General features: G+C 36.1%; 1 protein-coding gene across 1 annotated transcript; it reads left to right on the top strand.

The window, feature by feature from the left end:
• Nucleotides 1-2,944: 2,944 nt before the first annotated feature.
• On the top strand, nucleotides 2,945-18,931 carry LOC111142018 (NKG2-A/NKG2-B type II integral membrane protein-like). The gene is made up of 5 exons (XM_022494940.1): nucleotides 2,945-3,131; nucleotides 3,763-3,840; nucleotides 5,118-5,266; nucleotides 18,475-18,581; nucleotides 18,811-18,931. The coding sequence occupies exons 1-5, from the start codon at nucleotides 2,945-2,947 to the stop codon at nucleotides 18,929-18,931; spliced, it is 642 nt and encodes a 213-aa protein (XP_022350648.1).
• The last annotated feature ends 1,150 nt before the right edge of the window (nucleotides 18,932-20,081 follow it).

The following is a 20,081-nucleotide window of genomic DNA, read 5'->3' as shown; positions in this document are numbered from 1 at the left end:
TTCCAAACAAATAGAAATGGAAGGAAAACCTCCGAATTCATTCTATGAGGCCAGCATTAGCCTAATCGCAAAACCAGACAAAGACTCCACTATAAAAGAGGACTGCAGGCCAATATTCCTGATGAACATGGGTGCAAATAGTCTCAACAAAATACTAGCAAATCAAATCCAACAATAACTAAAAGAATCAAGTGGGATTTAATTTTTGGCTGCAAGGCTTGGTCAGTATTCACAAAGGAAACAATGTGATACACCATATTCATAAAAAAGTATAAGTACCATATGAAGCTTTCAACAGATGTATAGAAAGAATTTGACAATGCACATTCTAAATAGTTGGAGGTAAATATCACTAAACTCCTGTTGTTAATGGGGCAATGTTAACAGATATTTCCCATTATAATAGAAATAACATCAGGAGAGTTTAAGGGAAAGAAGCACGTTATGCCAAGATTTAGCAACCTGTGTAAAAATAGAACTGACACATCTAAGATACTCTTCAAAGACCTGAATTTTCAGGTCTCAGCATTTGTGACTGAGAAAAAAGCAAGTTAACAGCATGGGTGGTCAAGCCTCTGAACCCAATATCTTGTGGAACATTAACATTTCTCAGAGTCACATCGCAGTTAACTGACACACTACAAGCTGTAAGTCTTGGACATTCTGGAGGTGTGTGATGAGATAAAGTGTCTTCAAAATTGACCAAGTGTAAGGATTTCCTGTTCAAATTTTAAGTGACACGTTGATGAGAAATCTACTTTTTCCACTATTGCCTCACTCTGAGTGCTCACAGGGCCGGCAGTCTGTGAAGACCACAGATACTGTCTGTTTACAAGAGTAACCTGGTCTCCCAGTGGAAGATGTAGGACTCTCTGGCCAACAGAAGGTATGTGTCACGCCTCTGCTGTCTCTCTCCTAGCTGCCTCACTTAGTGGGAGATACAGATGCTGGATGGGATGCACATGAGGTACAGTTAATATGCAATCAAGTCACAGAAAACATTGGTATATTTATTCCAACAATTCAGGGTAACAGACAAGAATGAATATGAAAAACACTGGAGAATTTCTTAACATATTCAAATTCTTGCCTGTGGAGAAGTAATTAGGTGCATATACACGCACATAATTGTGTCTGCAGATCAATATAATTTCATGTGAAATCCCATAAGCATCATGAGAAGGGACAGTTAATTTTGGATTTGTCATCAATATAGATAAAATTACATATACTACTTGATCTTTTAGCCTAGTCTTTGAAAATAGATTCTTAAAACAGATGAACATAGGTGAAGGGGAAAAAAATAGAGGAAGCAAACAATAAGACATTCTTAACTATAGAGAAAAAATTGAAGGTTGCTGAGAAAAGCATGTAGGCAGGGGATGGGCTAAACGTGAGATGGGTTATTAAGAAGGGCATTTGTAGTGATGAGTATTAGGGGTTATATGTAAATGATGAATCATTAAGTTCTACTACCAAATCGAATATCATACGATATGTCAACTAACTAGAATTACATAAATATTTGAAAGAAAATAATTTAAGATGAAGCCTTCAATCATAAATGTCAAACTTAATTCCTCATATACTTGCTTTGCTAAATGAAAGCAGTTTGATTGTTCATGGAAAGCAGATGAGGTATCTTCTGGAAAATGCTAATTTATATTTAGGTATGAAATAATCAAAAAACCTTTTAAAAAATTGATCAAAACTTGGTAAAAAATGATATTTAATACTGAAAGAGATGCCTGTCTAATGGATTATGTTACCTGCTCTAAGGATATGAATCAGCAATGATACTGTGACTATTCTGTTAAAAATACTTAAGATAACTAATTTACTGTTGAGAGCTTAGCAAAGCTGGGTGAAATATTAAGTGCTTTAAATGTGTTATATTTTATATATTTTAATTCCCAGTTCAGATTAGTATAAACTAGGTAGCTAGATAGGAATTAACTTCTTAAAGGTCATAGTTTGTAAATTTGAGAGCCAGGAGTTATTCCATATTTCAGTGACTTTGAGCTCATTGACTGAATTATGAAATTACATTTATTTCATTTATTAGAATTCCCTATACAACTAAAGTTTCCCTACTGCCTTTGACATTCTTAGGTTTTTCTGGAAGTGTACCAACAGTGTTCTTCCATAAATGAACTATACTTTTATCTATCATTTTATAGTTTTCACATCTTTATCATAAAATCAGTTGTCATTTTCTGGTGTTAAATAAGTACTTTTAAAAAATAGTTTTTGGTGTTTTTGATTTCATTATTGTTCAGGGTTTGAATAAATTTATTGTGTCATGTAACATTTTTCAACTTATAAAAGATTCATTAAATATTAATGATTCCTCCAAACTCCACAATTACTCAAAGTAAAAGACCACTTGATAGCACTACATGACATTTTAGTAAAGAAACCTGAGCCTTAAATAAAAGTAATTTACTCCAGGAAATTCCTATATGTGCTAAAACTAATATTCCCTAATCTGGGGACCTAATTTTTTAAACCAATAATGCATTTAAAACTTGTCAAAAAAAATTGTTGCAGCATTTTCTTTCTAATACAGCATTTTAATATTAACCCAGTTATCTAATAGTATTGACATGTTCTGTGGAATCTGGCCTTACATTAATGAGGACAATATTATTCCTGACCTCTTTTCTTCTTCACTAATTTGATGCTTTACATGTTTCCAATCAATACTATGGTGTCAAACAGAGAATATCATTATAAAAACCACTTATTCTATCATAAAGCACTTCTTTAAAGCTATAAGGAAGGTAGTACCAGATTTTACATTGTTCAATTGCAAATGAGTACTATCACTCACCCCACACTCCACCCAGTGTGACTGTCCCAGCAATCTTGTCATTGCATACACTATTAATCAAGACCTTCAGTACAGTCCCAGCCCTGTGCCTGACAGGATGCAGCTGCAGAGATGAATAACCAAGAAGTTACGTATGCAGAACTCAGTCAGGTTAAGGGCTCAAGAAGACAGCAAGTGAAAGCTAAGGGCACTAAAAGTGGCATTTCGGAAACAGAGCAGGAAATAACCTATGTAGAATTAAATCTTCAAGATGTTTCTCGGGATCTTCAAGGGAATGGCAAGAACTTCCAGTGGAAAGGTAAAACACTTAATACAGACATACAACTGTTCTAGTATATGCACTTGGGGAGCAGGGGTGCAGGGAATGAGTAGGGAATGATCTCCCATATTTTTCATTTGTGTGGATCAGAGCTTGGGGCTGGAATATGGTATTGTAATTGAAATCTGAGGATGGATCTTGTTCAAGTGTTGTAATTCGTGGTCTTTACTCAATCTCATGGAGGTAATATATTTACTGCAAATATAATGGCATATTCTGAAAGAAGAATCCAATGATAGAGGCAAGTTTGGGGTCCAAATTTTTATATGTGACTCCCTGTGCATTGTTGGCTTTCTTTTTTTCTTTCTTTTTTTTTTTTTTTTAAGATTTATTTATTTATTTCACTAACAGAGATCACAAGTAGGCAGAGAGGCAGGCAAAGAGATAGGAGGAAGCAGGCATCCCACTGAGTGGAGAGCCCAATGTGGGGCTCGATCCCAGGACCCTGGGACCATGATCTGAGCCGAAGACAGAGGCTTTAACCCACTGAGCCACCCAGGCGCCCCATTGTTGGCTTTCTTGTACATAAATTTCCTAAATGATTATTTTCCATCTGTGTTTTCTCAGCATTTTCATTTTTTTTTTTCCAACTATTTACCTTCATGTCCAGGGAAGCTCATTGCTGACATTCTGGGAATCATCTGCCTTGTCTTGATGTCCACTGTGGTCACAATAGCTGTTGTTCATTGTAAGTAAGTGTTTTCAATGACGACAAGGGAATTTTTCACATTAATGATCATTGGTGCTCGAAATGTTGCACAATATTATGGAATTGTATTACCTTATTTTAATGCATGCATGCTCTAAGTGTGGAATGTCAAAAGTAGAAATAACAGAATAACTCTATATAGAGAGTATTACACATATATTCAGATTTCATACCTGAAATACAAGTTATGGCAGAGACTTTAGGGAGATATACTAGTTAGTTCTTGAGACTGTTTAAACCAAATACTGCAGAACACTGTGAGTTTTGATTCTTTAAACTTTTGAATTGTCTTCCCCCACATGTTCACTATTTTATTTAATTTTTATGGGTAAAATCAATTTTATTACAGAGATATCTCATTCTAAATAATATACCAAACTTCAAACTAAGAAACTCAAGTCATAATCATTTATTTAGTTTAATATTAAGTTTTATGAGCATTGTTTTAATTTTTCTAGTTACTACAGGACCAGTGCAGAACAAGGCGTCTGTGGAAATAACGACCCAGAAAGGTAGAAAATCATTTCCAAAACTCTGATATTAGGATAGCTTATATTTTATCTGTATCTTAAGCTAGACAAGGATGATAATAGATGGTTTTGGGGAAAACGAATTAGAAAATTGCGTAGTAAATTTTCATAATTGATGAGTATAGGAGAGTATTACTTCTTACACAACAGTATGCGGAAATACTCATTAAAATCAGCATACATGAGGTACTTGGATGGCTCAGTGAGTGAAGCGTCTGACTCTGGGTTTTGGCTCAGGTTATGAACTCAGGGTCCTGGGACTGAGCCCCATGTCGGCTCCACGCTCAATGCAGAGTCTGTTTTAAATTCTCTCTCCCTCTCCCTCTGCCCTCTGGTTCATGCTCTCTCTCGCTCTCTCTCTCAAATAAATAAATAAATAGATATTAAAATAAAATAAAGTTACTACACCCATTGTTATCAATGGCCTCAAATTTCCTCCTGCTTTAACATGATATAATATAAACCGATATACAATTCCAAATAAATTGTTTTGTCCAGGGACTCGAAGTACATGTAGTGATGGACATTTTTGTTTGTTTTATACTGGCACATAAGTAAGGGATGAAAGCCTAACTCTTCTGGGAATGTGCATGTGTTTTATTTTTGCCCACTTGTGAGGGTGAAGTGATGTGTTGTATACACATTTGTGTATACATGTGTAAGTTGAAAACTTGCAAGTTTTAATATTCAAAGCCTTTTAGATACTATTTCATAATCTTTTTTTAGCTGATCCATGTTTTCATTGTCCAAAAGAGTGGATTACATATTCCAAAACTTGCTATTACATTAGCACTGAAAGAAAACCATGGAATGAAAGTCAGTTGTCCTGTGCTAAGAAGTCTACCCTGCTCTCCATAGAGGATGAAGAGGAAATGGTGAGGTTTCAAATGTTTCCAGCTTTTATTAAAAACTTATCATTTAATATTACATTTGTAGATCTCATCCATATACTCATACATATTTATATTTCTTGTTTATTTATTTTAAAGTCTTTTACTATTCCATAGTTTGATTCTATGATATTTTGCTAAATTTATACCTTTAATGTATATTTAATAATTTATAGTTCTTGCTTTCCTTAGAAAGCCATACTTCTATAAATGCTCTTTTGCCTGAAATAACCTTACTATATTTTTTACCACCCATCATGAAGACTACATGATTGGGGCACCTTAACCAGTGGGTTAAGCTTCTGCCTTCGGCTCTGGTCATGATCTCAGAGTCCTGGGATTGAGCCCCGCATTGGGATCTCTGCTGGGCGGGAGCCTGCTTCCCCCTCCTCTCTCCCTGCCTCTCTGCCTACTTTTGATCTTTCTCTCTCTCTCTGTCAAATAAATAAAGAAATCTTAAAAAAAAAGAAAACTACATGCTTGTGTATATTCATCACAAAATAATCAGAAGATAATTACAAATCAGATCATGAGCGAGAAGTTTAGAGCCCCTATTACCCCTGCCAGTTTTAATACTGTGAAATATCTTTGCTTATTTTTGGAATTTATATCGATGGAATCATGCAGTATGCATTATTATATGTGTCTCCTTTTACTCTCGTATGATATTTGTAATCCATCTTTATTACTGCATTTGTCTGTAGTTTGTGAATTTTCACTGCTGCTGTCTTATATGAATATGACATTTTAAAATCAATTCTCAGAAATGTACTTCCTTTTTGTATGTGGGTGTTACAAATAATAATTTTATGAAAGGCTTTTTCTATGAGTTTTCCAGGTATTGTATTTATAATAACTATTATACATAACTACATAGTATATAGTATATTTATGAAATGTGAATAATGCATTTGTCAAAATAACAATGCATAAATGCAACATTGTAATTGTATTTATATATGATTATTATACATTTTCTTCAAAGCATTAGTATGAAATTGCTCAGTCATAGATATGTGTGTCTTTCAATATATTACAATTTCCCTACATTTATCTAATGTATTGTGTAAATACATTTTACAAAATAGTCCCTTGATCCAAAATTCAGAGGTCTGTGGAAAATTATGACAAAAAGTTCTGGTGGTTATACAACAGTATCATTATCCTGGGTTGTGAGTTATTAGGGTATTCTCTTCGGTGAGAAGGACTCGAGTATGTCTCTTGCTCATTTCTCCTAGATGGTGTTTTCTTTTGTCTTCTTGGAAGTCCTTATCATGTTTTAAATATGAGCTCTTTTTTGAGTTTACAAGATGGAAATAGCTGTATATTGCATTTTTACTTCCCTATTGGAGTCCTTTAATGATCAGAATTTTAGTATTACCATGGTCCCATATATCATTTGGGTGTTAGTGATTATTTTGAACCTATTTCAGAAGTTCATCAAAGTTCATAAACATAATTTCCTATATTGCCTCTTTTTTCTTTCTTTATTAATTTTTCACTTTAATTAGAGTTTCTGATCCAATTGGAATTACTTTTGGTGATGTTGTATTTGCAATGCAGTGAGATATATATGAAGGTTATAGTTTTCTACATCATGAACCTAACTGATGGAGCATAATGTAAAGCAAAGTCAATCTCTTCTTCATAAATAATTATACATATATAGTCATATATATGTCCACATATGTTCTAATGTGCTTCATATAAATAATATAGATAGTATATATCTTTACATAGATAATTATAAACACATGTAGCAGTCTTCACATTCTGTCACAACCCACAGCACTTTGAGTAAAATGTAGAGCCTTCCCTTCCTTGATGTCCCTTTACTGTGTCTCATTTCTACTTTGTTCTAAATGTTTCTTTACTTACGTTGAGAATTACATGAATGTTATCACTTTGCTTCAACTGATGATTTTCATTCAAATATTAAACAATTTAGACACTAGAGTTGAAGCAATGTCCCTTAGGCTTAATGATAGTTTTATACTTTCTTTCGTTTTCCATTTCTTCCTTTCCATTTATTCCTTCTGTTATCATTTAATTTCTGTTTGGATAATTCCCTTTAGCAGTTCTTTCAGAGTGGGGGTGGCGGTGACACTTTTCCTAGTTTTCCTTTATCTCACAATGTCTTGATTTCCCCTGCATTCCTGAGTGATGTGTCCCATGGATAGTCAATAGTTGCTTGAAATAACGCACTTAGTGTCTACATTTTTGTTTGTTTGTTCAGGTCTTTCTAGCATGCCTTTTTTCTATTATGTTGACTAGAGAGAAAAAAACATTTTGGGACCTTTTGTCTGTGTACTTTGGTGTCTGGTTTGCTCCCCAGTCTGGGATATGTGAGGCAAAGAGAAATTCCAGGGCGTTCACCGCCATATCATTCCTTGGGGTTAGAGGGCGCAGTTCTGTCAGTTTTCTCATTATCTGTTTGAATGTTACGTTGTTTTGTGTATAATATCCAGGTGTTTTAGCTGTATTTGGTGGAGGAAGTAGGGAACAGTAGCATATCCTCTCTTTATTGCTGGAATAGGAATTCTGATATGTAGTGGTTCTAATGTGAATGTTCCTAAGACTGATAATGTTGAGCAACTTTCTTTGTATTTATTTGCCATCAATATATGCTTTTTGGTGAAGTATCTTGAAATATATTTGTTATATTTTTACTTTTCGTTATCGTATTTTGAGAATTCTTTCTGTATCTTGGCAGCAAGTTTTTTATTAGATGTATTATTTGTAAATATTTCCTCTCAGTCTATGACTTGTCTTTCTTTTCTCTTCAAAGCGCAGACATTATCTTAAGGAACTACACTTCATCACTTTGTTCTTTTATGGATCATGTTTTGTTTTTCTCTAAGAAATCACTGCCCAACTTGAGGTCAGATGTTTTTCCTAATACGTCTTCTTGAAATTTTATCATTTGCACTTACAGATGATCATCTTTTAACATTTTTGTATATGGTATAAAGTATATATTATTAATTTCATTTGAAACTAATTGTTTCCACAACATTTATTGTAACACTATACTTTCTCCACAGAATGACTTAGCATCATTGCTGAAATATGCATTCCATATATGTGTGGGTATAAACTTTTCACTTTCTCTTCAGTTTCTTTAATCTTGTATATATTTTTATCAATCCATACTTTTAAAAATGTCTTTTTATAAACAGTAGGTTTATATTAGTTCTTTTTCAGAGTTATCATATCTATTCTAGATATTTGCATGGCTGTTTACCTTTTTTATTTCTATCAGTCTAAATGATTTTTTTAAGTTAAGAATGAAAATTCGTTTTATCTTCTGCATCAGAGAAATCACATCATTTGGCCTTCTTTACTCTGCTAATGTGACAGATTAAATTAATGAATCGCTTCTTGGCCTTTTGGGTAAGATCAAGTGCAGATTAAGTTAATGGAATTTCAAATGTAAATCCAACTTGGTATTGCTTCAATAAATCTACTGACGTCATAGTCCATTATTTTTGTATATTATCAGAACCAGTTTAGATTGCCACTGACATGTAATCTCCTTTTCTTAGTATTCCAAGAAAATGCACACATGTTTTATTGACCCTTTTTCTACGTTGTAAGATTGTCTTTTTGGTTTTTAATTAATATTTCATCTTTCTTTACTCATAAGCATCTAAATATTCTGTAACTGAGTATGAAAAGCTTCTGGATTATAGATTAAATTATATTAGAAGTTAAGAGAATTCTGATATTTTTATTTCCTTTTGTTTTGGTTTTCACAAGTTGTATTTGGTAGGATGTTTTCAATTTTATGTCTAGTTTTAAACATATTTACATATTTTCATGGTATTCTCTTATGTTAATTTTACTGTGGTATAATGTACATACAGATGGTTGCACAAGCAATACATGCCAACAGCTGGCTGAATTTTCAAGTGTCACCATCATATGAAGGAGAAAATGAATATTACCAGCACTGCAAAATGCCCCTTTCATGTTTTCACCCCCATTTACAAACATTTACATAAGTAGAATCATACAGTGTGGATATTTTATTTTTGGCATTTTCAGGGGAAGATAAACTTGTGCTTTTCATCCATATAGTTGCACGAAGTTGTAAATCATCCAAACTCCTTGCTACTCCATTGTCTGGTTCTACTACAGTGCATTCATCCATGCTATTGCTAATGCTCTTGGATATTTAGGTATTGATCCACTTAGGCTGCCCTGAGTTACTCTAGTATTCGTACTTCACAGTCAACTTCAGTCTAGTATATGTTTATCACTTCTTTCTTCTCTAACTTTAATAGGTTCTTCTCTGTACAGTGTCTTGAGAGGGAAACTACTCAGATCATTCATTTTATAACATTCTTCCTTTTGTGTATAAGTGACAGAGCTATGAATTGTCCTAAACACTACTTTTGTTGCACCTTAAAACTTTTGATAATTCTCAGTTTTGTATCACCCAGTACAAGGTATTTTCACAGATTTCATTTTTGAACTATAAATATTTCAGAAGTGTGTCACTTTTCCACATGTTTGGAAATTCCCCAAATTTCTTTCTGTTGTTGCTTCTAATTTATTCCTTTAGACAAAAATTGATTAGTCTTCAGAAAATATACTTTGGAAAATTTCCATCCTGTCAATGTTTGATCCCTATTTATGACCTAGAAGAATAATTTCTATATATGTCAATTTTGTCAAGCTGGTTCCTAGAGCTCTGCCAGTCTTCCATGGGGCTCCTGATTTTGTGACTGGATGGTCTCTCATTTACTGATGGAAGAGCTTTCAAATCTCCAGCTGTGTTCATTGAATTGTTCATTTATCCTCCCAAATCCGTCAGTTTCTATTTCATATGTTTGAGGGTTCTATTGTAGGATGAATAATACATATTTGTAATTATTTTATCTTCTCATGACAGGCTTACCATGTTGAAGTGTTTCTTTTAAGTTCTAATAATATTTCTTGTTTTGTTTATTTTTTTAAAGATTTTATTTATTTATTTGACAGGGAGAGATCACAAGTAGGCAGAGAGGCAGGCAGAGAGAGAGAGGGAGGCAGCAGTCTCCCTGCTGAGTGGAGAGCCCAATGCGGGGCTTGATCCCAGGACCCTGGGATCATGACCTGAGCCGAATGCAGAGGCTTTAACCCACTGAGCCACGCAGGTGCCCCAATATTTCTTGTTTTAACAGCTACTTTGTCTGATATTGTTGTAGCCATTTGTCCTCACTTAAAGGGTTACTGCTTGGAGAGTGGATCTTTTGCTATCGTTTTACTTTCACATTTTTCTGCCTTTGAATCTAAAGTGTGTGTGTTATGGAAAGCATAATGATGGATCTGAATTTTTTCTTTTTTATTCAAGATGACAATTTTTATCTTTCAATTGGAATATTTACTGAATTACCATGAACGTCATTATTGGGATAGTTGGATTTGGGTCTCCCATTTTTCTATTCATTCTATGTTTATGTTGTTTTCTTCTTCTACCTTCTCTGACATCTTTTGTATTGAACATATTTTAGTATCCTATACTAGTTCCCCTTTGATCTCTTAGCTGTATTCTTAAGTTAGTTCTTTGTAGAAGCTGGGTGTTACAATTACATCTTTTATTTGTTTTTACTGAGATATAATTGATATAACAGTGTGTAAATTAAAGGTGTGCAATGTGCTCATTTGCTCTTTGATGTATTACTGACTGATTACTATGGTAATGTTAGATAACGCCTCTCTCACATCATACACTTAACATTATTGTTGGTGTTGAGAAGAGCAAAGATTTAGTCTTAACCAAGTTTGAAGTTTATAATATAGTAATGATGACTATAATCACTATGTTGTACATTAGATTCCAGAACTTATTATGTAGTAGCTGTAACTTTGTTTTCTTAAACATCTCATCAATTCCCATGCCTTGCTGTCCCTGGTAAACAATATTATATTCATTGCTTTTTCAAGTTCAATGTTTTAGATTCCACATTTAAGCAAGGCCATACAGTATTTGTCTATTTTTGTCATGTACATAATGCCTTCAAGGTACATCCACTTGTCATAAATGGCAAGATTTTCTTCTTTCTCATGACTGAATAATATTTCATTGTGCATATATGTATGTATGTGTGTGTATACATATATATATATATATATATCACACCTTCTTTATCTCTTTATCCTTTGGCGGATACCTAGGTTCCTTCAATAATTTGGTTATTGAGAATAATGTTGCAATGAGCATGGTGTACAATAACCTTTGAGATACTAATTTGAGTTTTTTATATATATGTAGGAGTAACATTAGTACATAGTATGGTATTTTTATTTGTAATTGCTTGAAAAAATGCATAATATGGTATTTTTATTTGTAATTGCTTGAAAAAAAATTGTGGGAACACCAATTTATATTTCCTTCAAAGGATTTCCTTTTCTTCAGATCTTCACCAATATTCTCTTAAGGTTTTGGGAAAAACAATTTTAACAGGTGTGAGGTGATAATTAATTATGGTTTTGATATGCATTTCACTGATATTAGTGATTTGGGGTATCTTTCTTGTACCTATTGGCCATTTTTCTGTCTTCATAAAAATGTTACTCATGCCCTGTTCCTATTTTTGGAATTGGATTATTTCCTTTGTTTTTATTGCATTGGTGGGGCTATTTATCGATTTGGATCTCAGTCCCTTATCTGATCTGTTTACAATATTTCTCCTGTTCTGTACCTCATTCTTCCAAACTTTTCTTCAACTTTTTTGTTCTTTCCTTTGCTGTGCACATGCTCTTAATTTAATGCAGTCTCACTTTTCTATTTTAAATTCTCTTGCCTATCTTTTGGTGACTTATCCAAGAAATCATATGAAGGATCTTTTCGTTTTGGTCTCTACCAGTGATTTTATATTTTTATTTGCTTTTACCTTGCTTATTTTTGTCTCTTTTTTCAGCTTGAAGAATTGCCTTTAGCATTTCTGTTGGGCAACTCTAATGGTTCAAATTTCTTCTGAAATGTGGCCTTAACCAACCACCACTAGAGAGTCATGCCACTTTCCTCTGACTGCCATCTGGGGAAAGAGTTGAAACTTTGACACACCATCCCCTGGGATGCTGGGAAAGTCTTTATCTCTTCTTCGTTTCTGAATGACAGCTTTGCTGAGTAAGGTATTCTTGGTTGACAGTTGTTTTTCCCTTTGATTGTATTAACAATATCATCCCACTCTCTCCTGTCTTATCCATGAGAAGAAGGTCTTGCTGAGAGGATCTTTTTTGATGTCTGATATGGCATGTAGACCTCAGAGTCCTCAAAGCAGTATTGGAGCTACAATGCTGTCTACTTCCCCCCATGTTCTCCTCAAGGAATTTCATAGTTTTATGGTATCTTATGTTTAGGTCTTTGGTCCATTTTGAGTTAACATTAGTATATGGTGTAAATGTAAGCATCGGATTTCATTCTTTTGCAAAGAAATCGTCAGTTTCCCAACTATTTGTGAAAGTCAATTTCCCAACACCTTTTGTGAAAGGTACTGTTCCTTCCCTATTGAACGTCTTGGCACCCCAATCAAAATGATTAGACTGAATATACATTGGTTTGTGTTTGGGCATATTTTTATTTTTGTTTTTTTTAAGATTTATTTATTTATTTGTCAGAGAGAGAGAGCACAAGCAGGAGGGAGTGGCTAGCACAGGGAGAAGAAGCAGGCCTCCTGCTGAGCAAGGAGCCCTATGCTGGACTTGATCCCAGGACCCTGGTATCATGACCTGAGCAAAAGCAGAAACTTACCCAACTAAGCCACCCTTGAGTTCCAGGATGTATTTTTAAGCTACTGTTTCCATGAAGGACTTAAGGCCTGGGGCTTCTTATACTGGTGTGACGCACTCCAATCTAGCTTATGTCCATGGCATGTGTGGATTCTATGGTAGAAAATGTGGTCTCAGGCTGCTGAAGATGGAAGATGTATCACCCATTCCATGATTTTCACACAAATTCAGTCACCTCATGCTCCACCCTGTTCCTTCAGGAGTATTTCTTTTCTGTGTTGGCATGTGTTTTTCAGTCATTTCATTATGTTTTGAGTTATAGATATAGTTCTATTATTAGTTTGTTGAGCCTCTGGAGTCCATAATATTTTTAAAATGATATTTAAGAAGTTGTTCATTCTTTGTGACTTATGATTATTTTTCTGCACTGCTTCTCCCCCTGCTTCTCTTTTCCTTCTTAGATTGTATTTAGACCTATGCTGGTTTTCCTGGTACTGTGTTGAAGGTTTCTGACTGTGTTAATGTTTCTGTTTTTTTGCTTTCTTCCTGTGAGATGAGTAAATCCATTATTCCCTCCTCAATGTCATCAGTTTTTTTTCTAATGTATCCCAAATTTTCTGGAGAGCAAATTTAGTGAATTTTCATGTAGGTGTATGATGATAAACCAAGAATTTCTCTGTGATTTATTCATGTACTTTTACTTCTTTATTGATATTTCTTACATCCTATATTGCTGCCATCATATGTTCATTTAATTATCTGAACTGTTTCTTTGTAATTTCCATATATTTATAAATAGTACTATAAAATGCTTTTTTTCTTCCATCCAAGTACTAACCAGGCCCGACACTGCTTAGCTTCTGAGATCAGACGAGATCGGGCCAGTTCAGGGTGGTATGGCCGTAGACTAAAATGCTTTTTAGCTAATAAACATAACATTCTTATCTCAGTAGAAGTTTATATTGACTTATGCTTTCTCCAAGTATGGAAGAGATTGCCAGTTTCTTTTCATGTTTTTTTTTTTTAATTTTTAGGTAGATAGTTTTGATAATATAATTTAGTCATCATGCAGTCTATTTCATATTATTAGATTTGTATTTTTTGTAAGTTGCACAAATTTTATTGCAGGATTTCTTCCCTCAAATCTGCCTGCTAATATTTTTGTTCAGTGTTACCAAATTCTTATATTTTAGCCTGCATTCCTAGGGATTCTCCTTGTGACTTTGTAGCTTAGATGTTACCTACAAGTACTCTTAAAAACTGTGTTCATGGGCGCATTTAGGCCATTCACATTGAGAGTGATTATTGATAGATACGTTTTTATTGACATCGTGTTACCTTTGAAGTCTTTCTTTCTGTAGATTGTCTCTATATTTCTGTTCAATGCTATTCTTAGGATTTTTCCTCTTTTATAGAACCCCCCTTAATATTTCCTGCAGTGTCGGCTTGGTGGTTGCATAGTCTTTTAAGCTTTGCCAGATTTGGAAACTCTTTATCTCTCCATCCATTTTGAATGTCAGTCTTGCTGGATAAAGTATTCTTGGCTGCATGTTATTCTCATTTAGTGCCCTGAATATATCTTGCCAGCCCTTTCTGGCTTGCCAGGTCTCTGTGGACAAGTCTAATGTTATTCTGATGGGCTTTCTTCTGTAAGTAAGGAGCCTCTTTGTCCTAGCTGCTTTCAAGAGATTGTATCTACAATTATGATTCCTCAATTTGACTATCAGGTGCCTTGATGTTTTTCTGGAATCTATAATCTTGGGTGGAGACCATTCGGCCTCTAGTACATGAACGCTGGTTCCATTCGCAAGATTGGGAAAATTTTAATGAAGAACTTGTTCCACTATATCTTCTAGACTTCATTCTTTCTCCTCCCCTTCAGGGATTCCAATAATTCTGACGTTAGAACGTTTCATGGCATCATTTATTTCCCTGATTCTGTTTTCATGGTTTCTAAGCTGTTTGTTCCAGGCTTCCTCTTGGTCCTTTCTCTCTATCTGTTTGTCCTCCAGATTGCTAATTCTATCTTCTGTCTCAGTTACCCTAGCTTTGAGAGAATTTAGATTAGATTGGAATTCATTGAGAGCATTGTGAACCTCAGCCCTGGTAGCTTTTAGCTCTGCCCTAACATTGTGAACATCCTGTCTGGTCGCTTTCAGCTCGGCCCTAATCAATTCCGTTTGGTCATCCATGGCTTTCTCCAACCTAGCTATTGCCTGGATATTGAAATACAGAAAGGGAAATTAGAGAATTGATTCCATTTACTATAGCACCAAGAACCATAAGATACCTGGGAATAAACCTAACCAAAGAGGTAAAGGATCTGTACTCGAGGAACTACAGAACACTCATGAAAGAAATTGAAGAAGACACAAAAAGATGGAAGACCATTCCATGCTCTTGGATCGGAAGAATAAACATTGTTAAAATGTCTATACTGCCTAGAGCAATCTATACTTTTAATGCCATTCCAATCAAAATTCCACCGGTATTCTTCAAAGAGCTGGAGCAAATAATCCAAAAATTTGTATGGAACCAGAAGAGACCCCGAATCGCTAAGGAAATGTTGAAAAACAAAAATAAAACTGGGGGCATCACGTTACCTGATTTCAAGCTTTACTACAAAGCTGTGATCACCAAGACAGCATGGTACTGGCATAAAAACAGACACATAGACCAGTGGAACAGAGTAGAGAGCCCAGATATGGACCCTCAACTCTATGCTCAGTTAATCTTTGACAAAACAGGAAAAAATATACAGTGGAAAAAAGTCTCTTCAATGAATGGTGCTGGGAAAACTGGGTAGCTATATGTAGAAGAATGAAACTCGACCATTCTCTTACACCGTACACAAAGATAACCTCAAAATGGATAAAAGACCTCAACATGAGACAGGAATCCATCAGAACCCTAGAGGAGAACATAGGCAGTAATCTCTTCGATATCAGCCACAGCAACTTCTTTCAAGATATGTCTCCAAAGGCAAAGGAAACAAAAGCCAAAATAAACTTTTGGGACTTCATCAAAATCAAAAGCTTCTGCACAGCAAAGGAAACAGTCAAGAAAACAAAGAGGCAACCCACGGAATGGGAGAAGATATTTGCAAATGACAGTACAGACAAAAGATTGATATCCAGGATCTATAAAGAACTCCTCAAACTCAACACACACAAAACAGATAATCATATCAAAAAATGGGCAGAAGATATGAACAGACACTTCTCCAATGAAGACATACAAATGGCTATCAGACACATGAAAAAATGTTCATCATCACTAGCCATCAGGGAGATTCAAATTAAAACCACATTGAGATATCACCTTACACCAGTTAGAATGGCCAAAATTAGCAAGACAGGAAACAACATGTGTTGGAGGGGATGTGGAGAAAGGGGAACCCTCTTCCACTGTTGGTGGGAATGCAAGTTGGTGCAGCCTCTTTAGAGAACAGTGTGGAGATTCCTCAAGAAATTAAAAATAGAACTTCCCTATGACCCTGCAATTGCACTACTGGGTATTTACCCCAAAGATACAGATGGAGTGAAAAGAAGGGCCATCTGTACCCCAATGTTTATAGCAGCAATGGCCATGGTCGCCAAACTGTGGAAAGAACCAAGATGCCCTTCAACGGATGAATGGATAAGGAAGATGTGGTCCATATACACTATGGAGTATTATGCCTCCATCAGAAAGGATGAATACCCAACTTTTGTAGCAACATGGACGGGACTGGAAGAGATTATGCTGAGTGAAATAAGTCAAGCAGACAGAGTCAATTATCATACGGTTTCACTTATTTGTGGAGCATAACAAATAGCATGGAGGACATGGGGAGTTAGGAGAAGGCATTTGGGGGAAATTGGAAGGGGAGGTGAACAATGAGAGACTATGGACTCTGAAAAACAATCTAAAGGGTTTGAAGAGGTGGGGGGATGGGAGGTTGGGAGAACCAAGTGGTGGGTATTAGAGAGGCACGGATTGCATGGAGCACTGGGTGTGGTACAAAAACAATGAATACTGTTATGCTGAAAATAAATTAAAAAAATGATTTAAAAAAAAAAACTGTGTTCAAAGTCTGCAGGTGAATAGGACTTCCATGCTCTGCCATGAGATGTGTGTGTGTGTGTGTGTGTGTGTGTGTGTGTGATTGTGTGTGCGCACACATATGAGTGTGAGAAGGAAGTGCTCACAACTGGAATATCAGTTCTCAAATCTCCTGCTTTTACTTTCTACTGATCTCCTCTTCATGTATGCATAATTATTTTTCCATCAACCAAGAGTGTACAGAGAGCTCATGTCAACTCTTCTGTTGTTCTTTCATTAATAACATTTTCCTATTATATTTATGGGAGCCACAGTGCTTGACAGAAAACCTGCAACCTCCAACATTTTTTTTTTTTTTCTGGAGTGGAAAGAATTTTATTGATACCTGAGAAAAAGTGCAGGAGAAACATTCCTACTGACCATGTAGCCTGCCCCTTGGGCTGGACTAGGCCCCAAGACTTCTCTCATCCTGCTTTTGAGATTTGGGTCATTTGGGGCCCAACTGATGAATACCAAAAGGCTGGGGAAGTAGGCAGCCAGAGTCTGGAGAGACAGCCTGTGCAGTCATGGTTCCTGAGGCCAGGGCAGGGTCAGCAAGGAAGACATGCTGATCAAGACCTAGAGTCTCTTGGGTCACAGCCCCAATTCCAATGAAAAACAACTCCTTCCAACCTCCTGGTTTCTAGCCAGCAGGGCTGTCATCTTCTCCTGACACACGTATGGGTTTTTGTCATTCATTAACAAGCAAAATCATCACTCTGAGCTGAAAAGTCAATGGGCTATTTCAGTCCCTTCCCCACTGCTGATTGAGTCTCCCCTGTGGCACCAGCACAATTGCTTTCTGCAGCTTCTCCAAATTGTGGAACTACAAGCTTCTGGATCACTGAGATACAGTGGGAAGGCAGGGAGACAAGGGAGCAGTGCTGGGCAAGAAGACTACAGATGCACTTCTTTTCACTTAAATCTCTAGGAGGTTTTCAATAATAGCTATTTCATAAAATATTATTAGCCCTTGATCAATTATCAGAACTCTGACATTGTTGCCTTTGTCAGTTTGTTCTCTTCATTTATTTCTACTAAGTTTTTTTTTTAAAGATTTTTCTTTTTTCATTTGACACACAGAGACCACAAGTAGGCAGAAAGGCAGGCAGAGAGAGATAAGGAGGCAGGCTCCCTGCTGAGCAGAGAGCCAGATGCAGGGCTTGATCCCAGGACCCTGGGATCATGACCTGAGCCAAAGGCAGAGGCTTCAACCCACTGAGCCACCCAGGTGCCCCTCTACTAAGATATTTTTATAACATGTCCTGTGTGTAACATTGCTTGAAAATTTGAAAGAATCTATAAAGTCAGAAAGAATTACCTATGTTTGTTTTTGCAAAATTCAAATAAAAGCTCTTATTTGACTTCTAAAAAATTTTTTTTTCTCCTAGTATTTGTTGAGCTTCCTCATTCGTTCTTCATGGATTAGTAGAGATTTCCGGAACATCAGTATTAATTCATCTGTGTGGCCAAAAGTCTCCACCTCCTTTCCTAAAGTGTAAGTTTCTTGACCACTTGTTTTATGTCTTAAGAGGATTAATCTTACAAAGAATAAAAGCAATATGTGAACAATTATATAACACAATTATGAAAAGTTTCCATAAAAAATGATATGGGAAATATTCAGATTTAGATGTACAGCTATTAGTCTAAATCAACTATTTATTCTTTAGTATATTGTGATTCATATTTTTTAAGATAATGAGATCTAATTCTCTGTATTTTAGGTCATCGATTTCTTCAGAGAGTGACAAGAAGTGTCCCTTTTTCAACTTTGACTCAAAGAAAACTTCTTTTGAACCCTGCTTGAATCAAAAAAAATATGTTTGTAAGCTCTGGGCATTTTAGTCACCTAATTTTGGTATAATGCTATCTTACCAACTATAAAGAACATATTTCTTATTTTTTCAAAAGTCATACAGTTATTATCTCATAATATATTTCAGATATAATTTTTAGAGCAATTTTCAGTTCACAACAAATTAAGAAGAAGGTACAGAGATTTCCTCTATTACCCCTGAATACACAAGTGCATGGCCGCACCAGTTATCAGCATCACTCACTAGAATGTTTTTTTACTGAAGGTCCCACTAAGTTGGCTGAAGAGTGGGGGACTCCATTTCAACCAGTCTCCTAAATTTAGCTAGGGATCTACCAAGCCACTTTGGACACCCATGAAATCAGCCTGAGATATAAGATTATACACGTCTGGATCTCTATGGGGGCTAAGGATCATCTGTGGAGAAGTTCAAAAGATGGAGTTGGGTTTGCACAGACAGGTTGCAGGACAGAAAGGGGGAGAGCCAAAAGAAACCAGCCATTGGAAATTAATACCCCAGGTCAAAAGCACCCTGGGCTCGGGGACCAGTGATACCTTGGAGATAGGTGGCTGCAAGACAGGAAGGGACTGATAACACTGTTCAAAAAGAACAAAGGGGCTTAAGGGAACTGCAGGGACCAGGTGGCCTAGATGTGGACACATGGACTGGCCACGACCACTGCCCACCTGTGCCTGACAGGACCCAGTGGGGATTTGAGTCAGTGGTCCCTGGGGCTTGGCAGCTAATGCTGCCACCATAGTCACCTCCGCCACTATTGCTGCCACTGCAGCTGAAAGGACCCAACTTTGTCTGGAGACCACCGTCCTGGGAGCAGTAGCCACCACGGCAGATCTCGCCCAAACTGTTATCACTCATGTTTTTTGTGGCACGGGGGTACAGAGACAAGTGGGGGTCTCAGCCAGCCACTGAGAGGGTCACTGGGAATGCACACCACCTGTGAGAGGTTGCATTATTCAATGGGGTTTGCAGAAGGGGCCTCTGTGTTTTGGACGATTCAGAGAGGAGCAGAGGGTGGCTTCTCCTTGAGGCAGAGGTCTGGGTGTGGACAGTTTACTTTGCTCTGAACCTCCAAAATGGCATGAAAAGCCACCAGATAAGAAAAGCCAAGAACAAAAGCCTGAAAAACCAGGTTCCATAACACCCAGTCCCATGATAGG

This window comes from Enhydra lutris, unplaced genomic scaffold (assembly GCF_002288905.1).
Source record: "Enhydra lutris kenyoni isolate GAN:26980312 unplaced genomic scaffold, ASM228890v2 scaffoldscaffold7, whole genome shotgun sequence".
NCBI lineage: Eukaryota > Metazoa > Chordata > Mammalia > Carnivora > Mustelidae > Enhydra > Enhydra lutris.
This window is presented reverse-complemented; position numbering and strand designations above follow the sequence as displayed.

What these genes read in the sequence shown, in the direction of transcription:
- LOC111142018 (XM_022494940.1), top strand. Translation starts at nt 2,945, where the DNA reads ATGAATAACCAAGAAGTTACGTATGCAGAACTCAGTCAGGTTAAGGGC. An exon ending in CACAATAGCTGTTGTTCATT is followed by an intron (nt 3,841 to 5,117) that starts GTAAGTAAGTGT and finishes ATCTTTTTTTAG; the next exon opens with CTGATCCATGTTTTCATTGT. An exon ending in TCCACCTCCTTTCCTAAAGT is followed by an intron (nt 18,582 to 18,810) that starts GTAAGTTTCTTG and finishes TCTGTATTTTAG; the next exon opens with GTCATCGATTTCTTCAGAGA.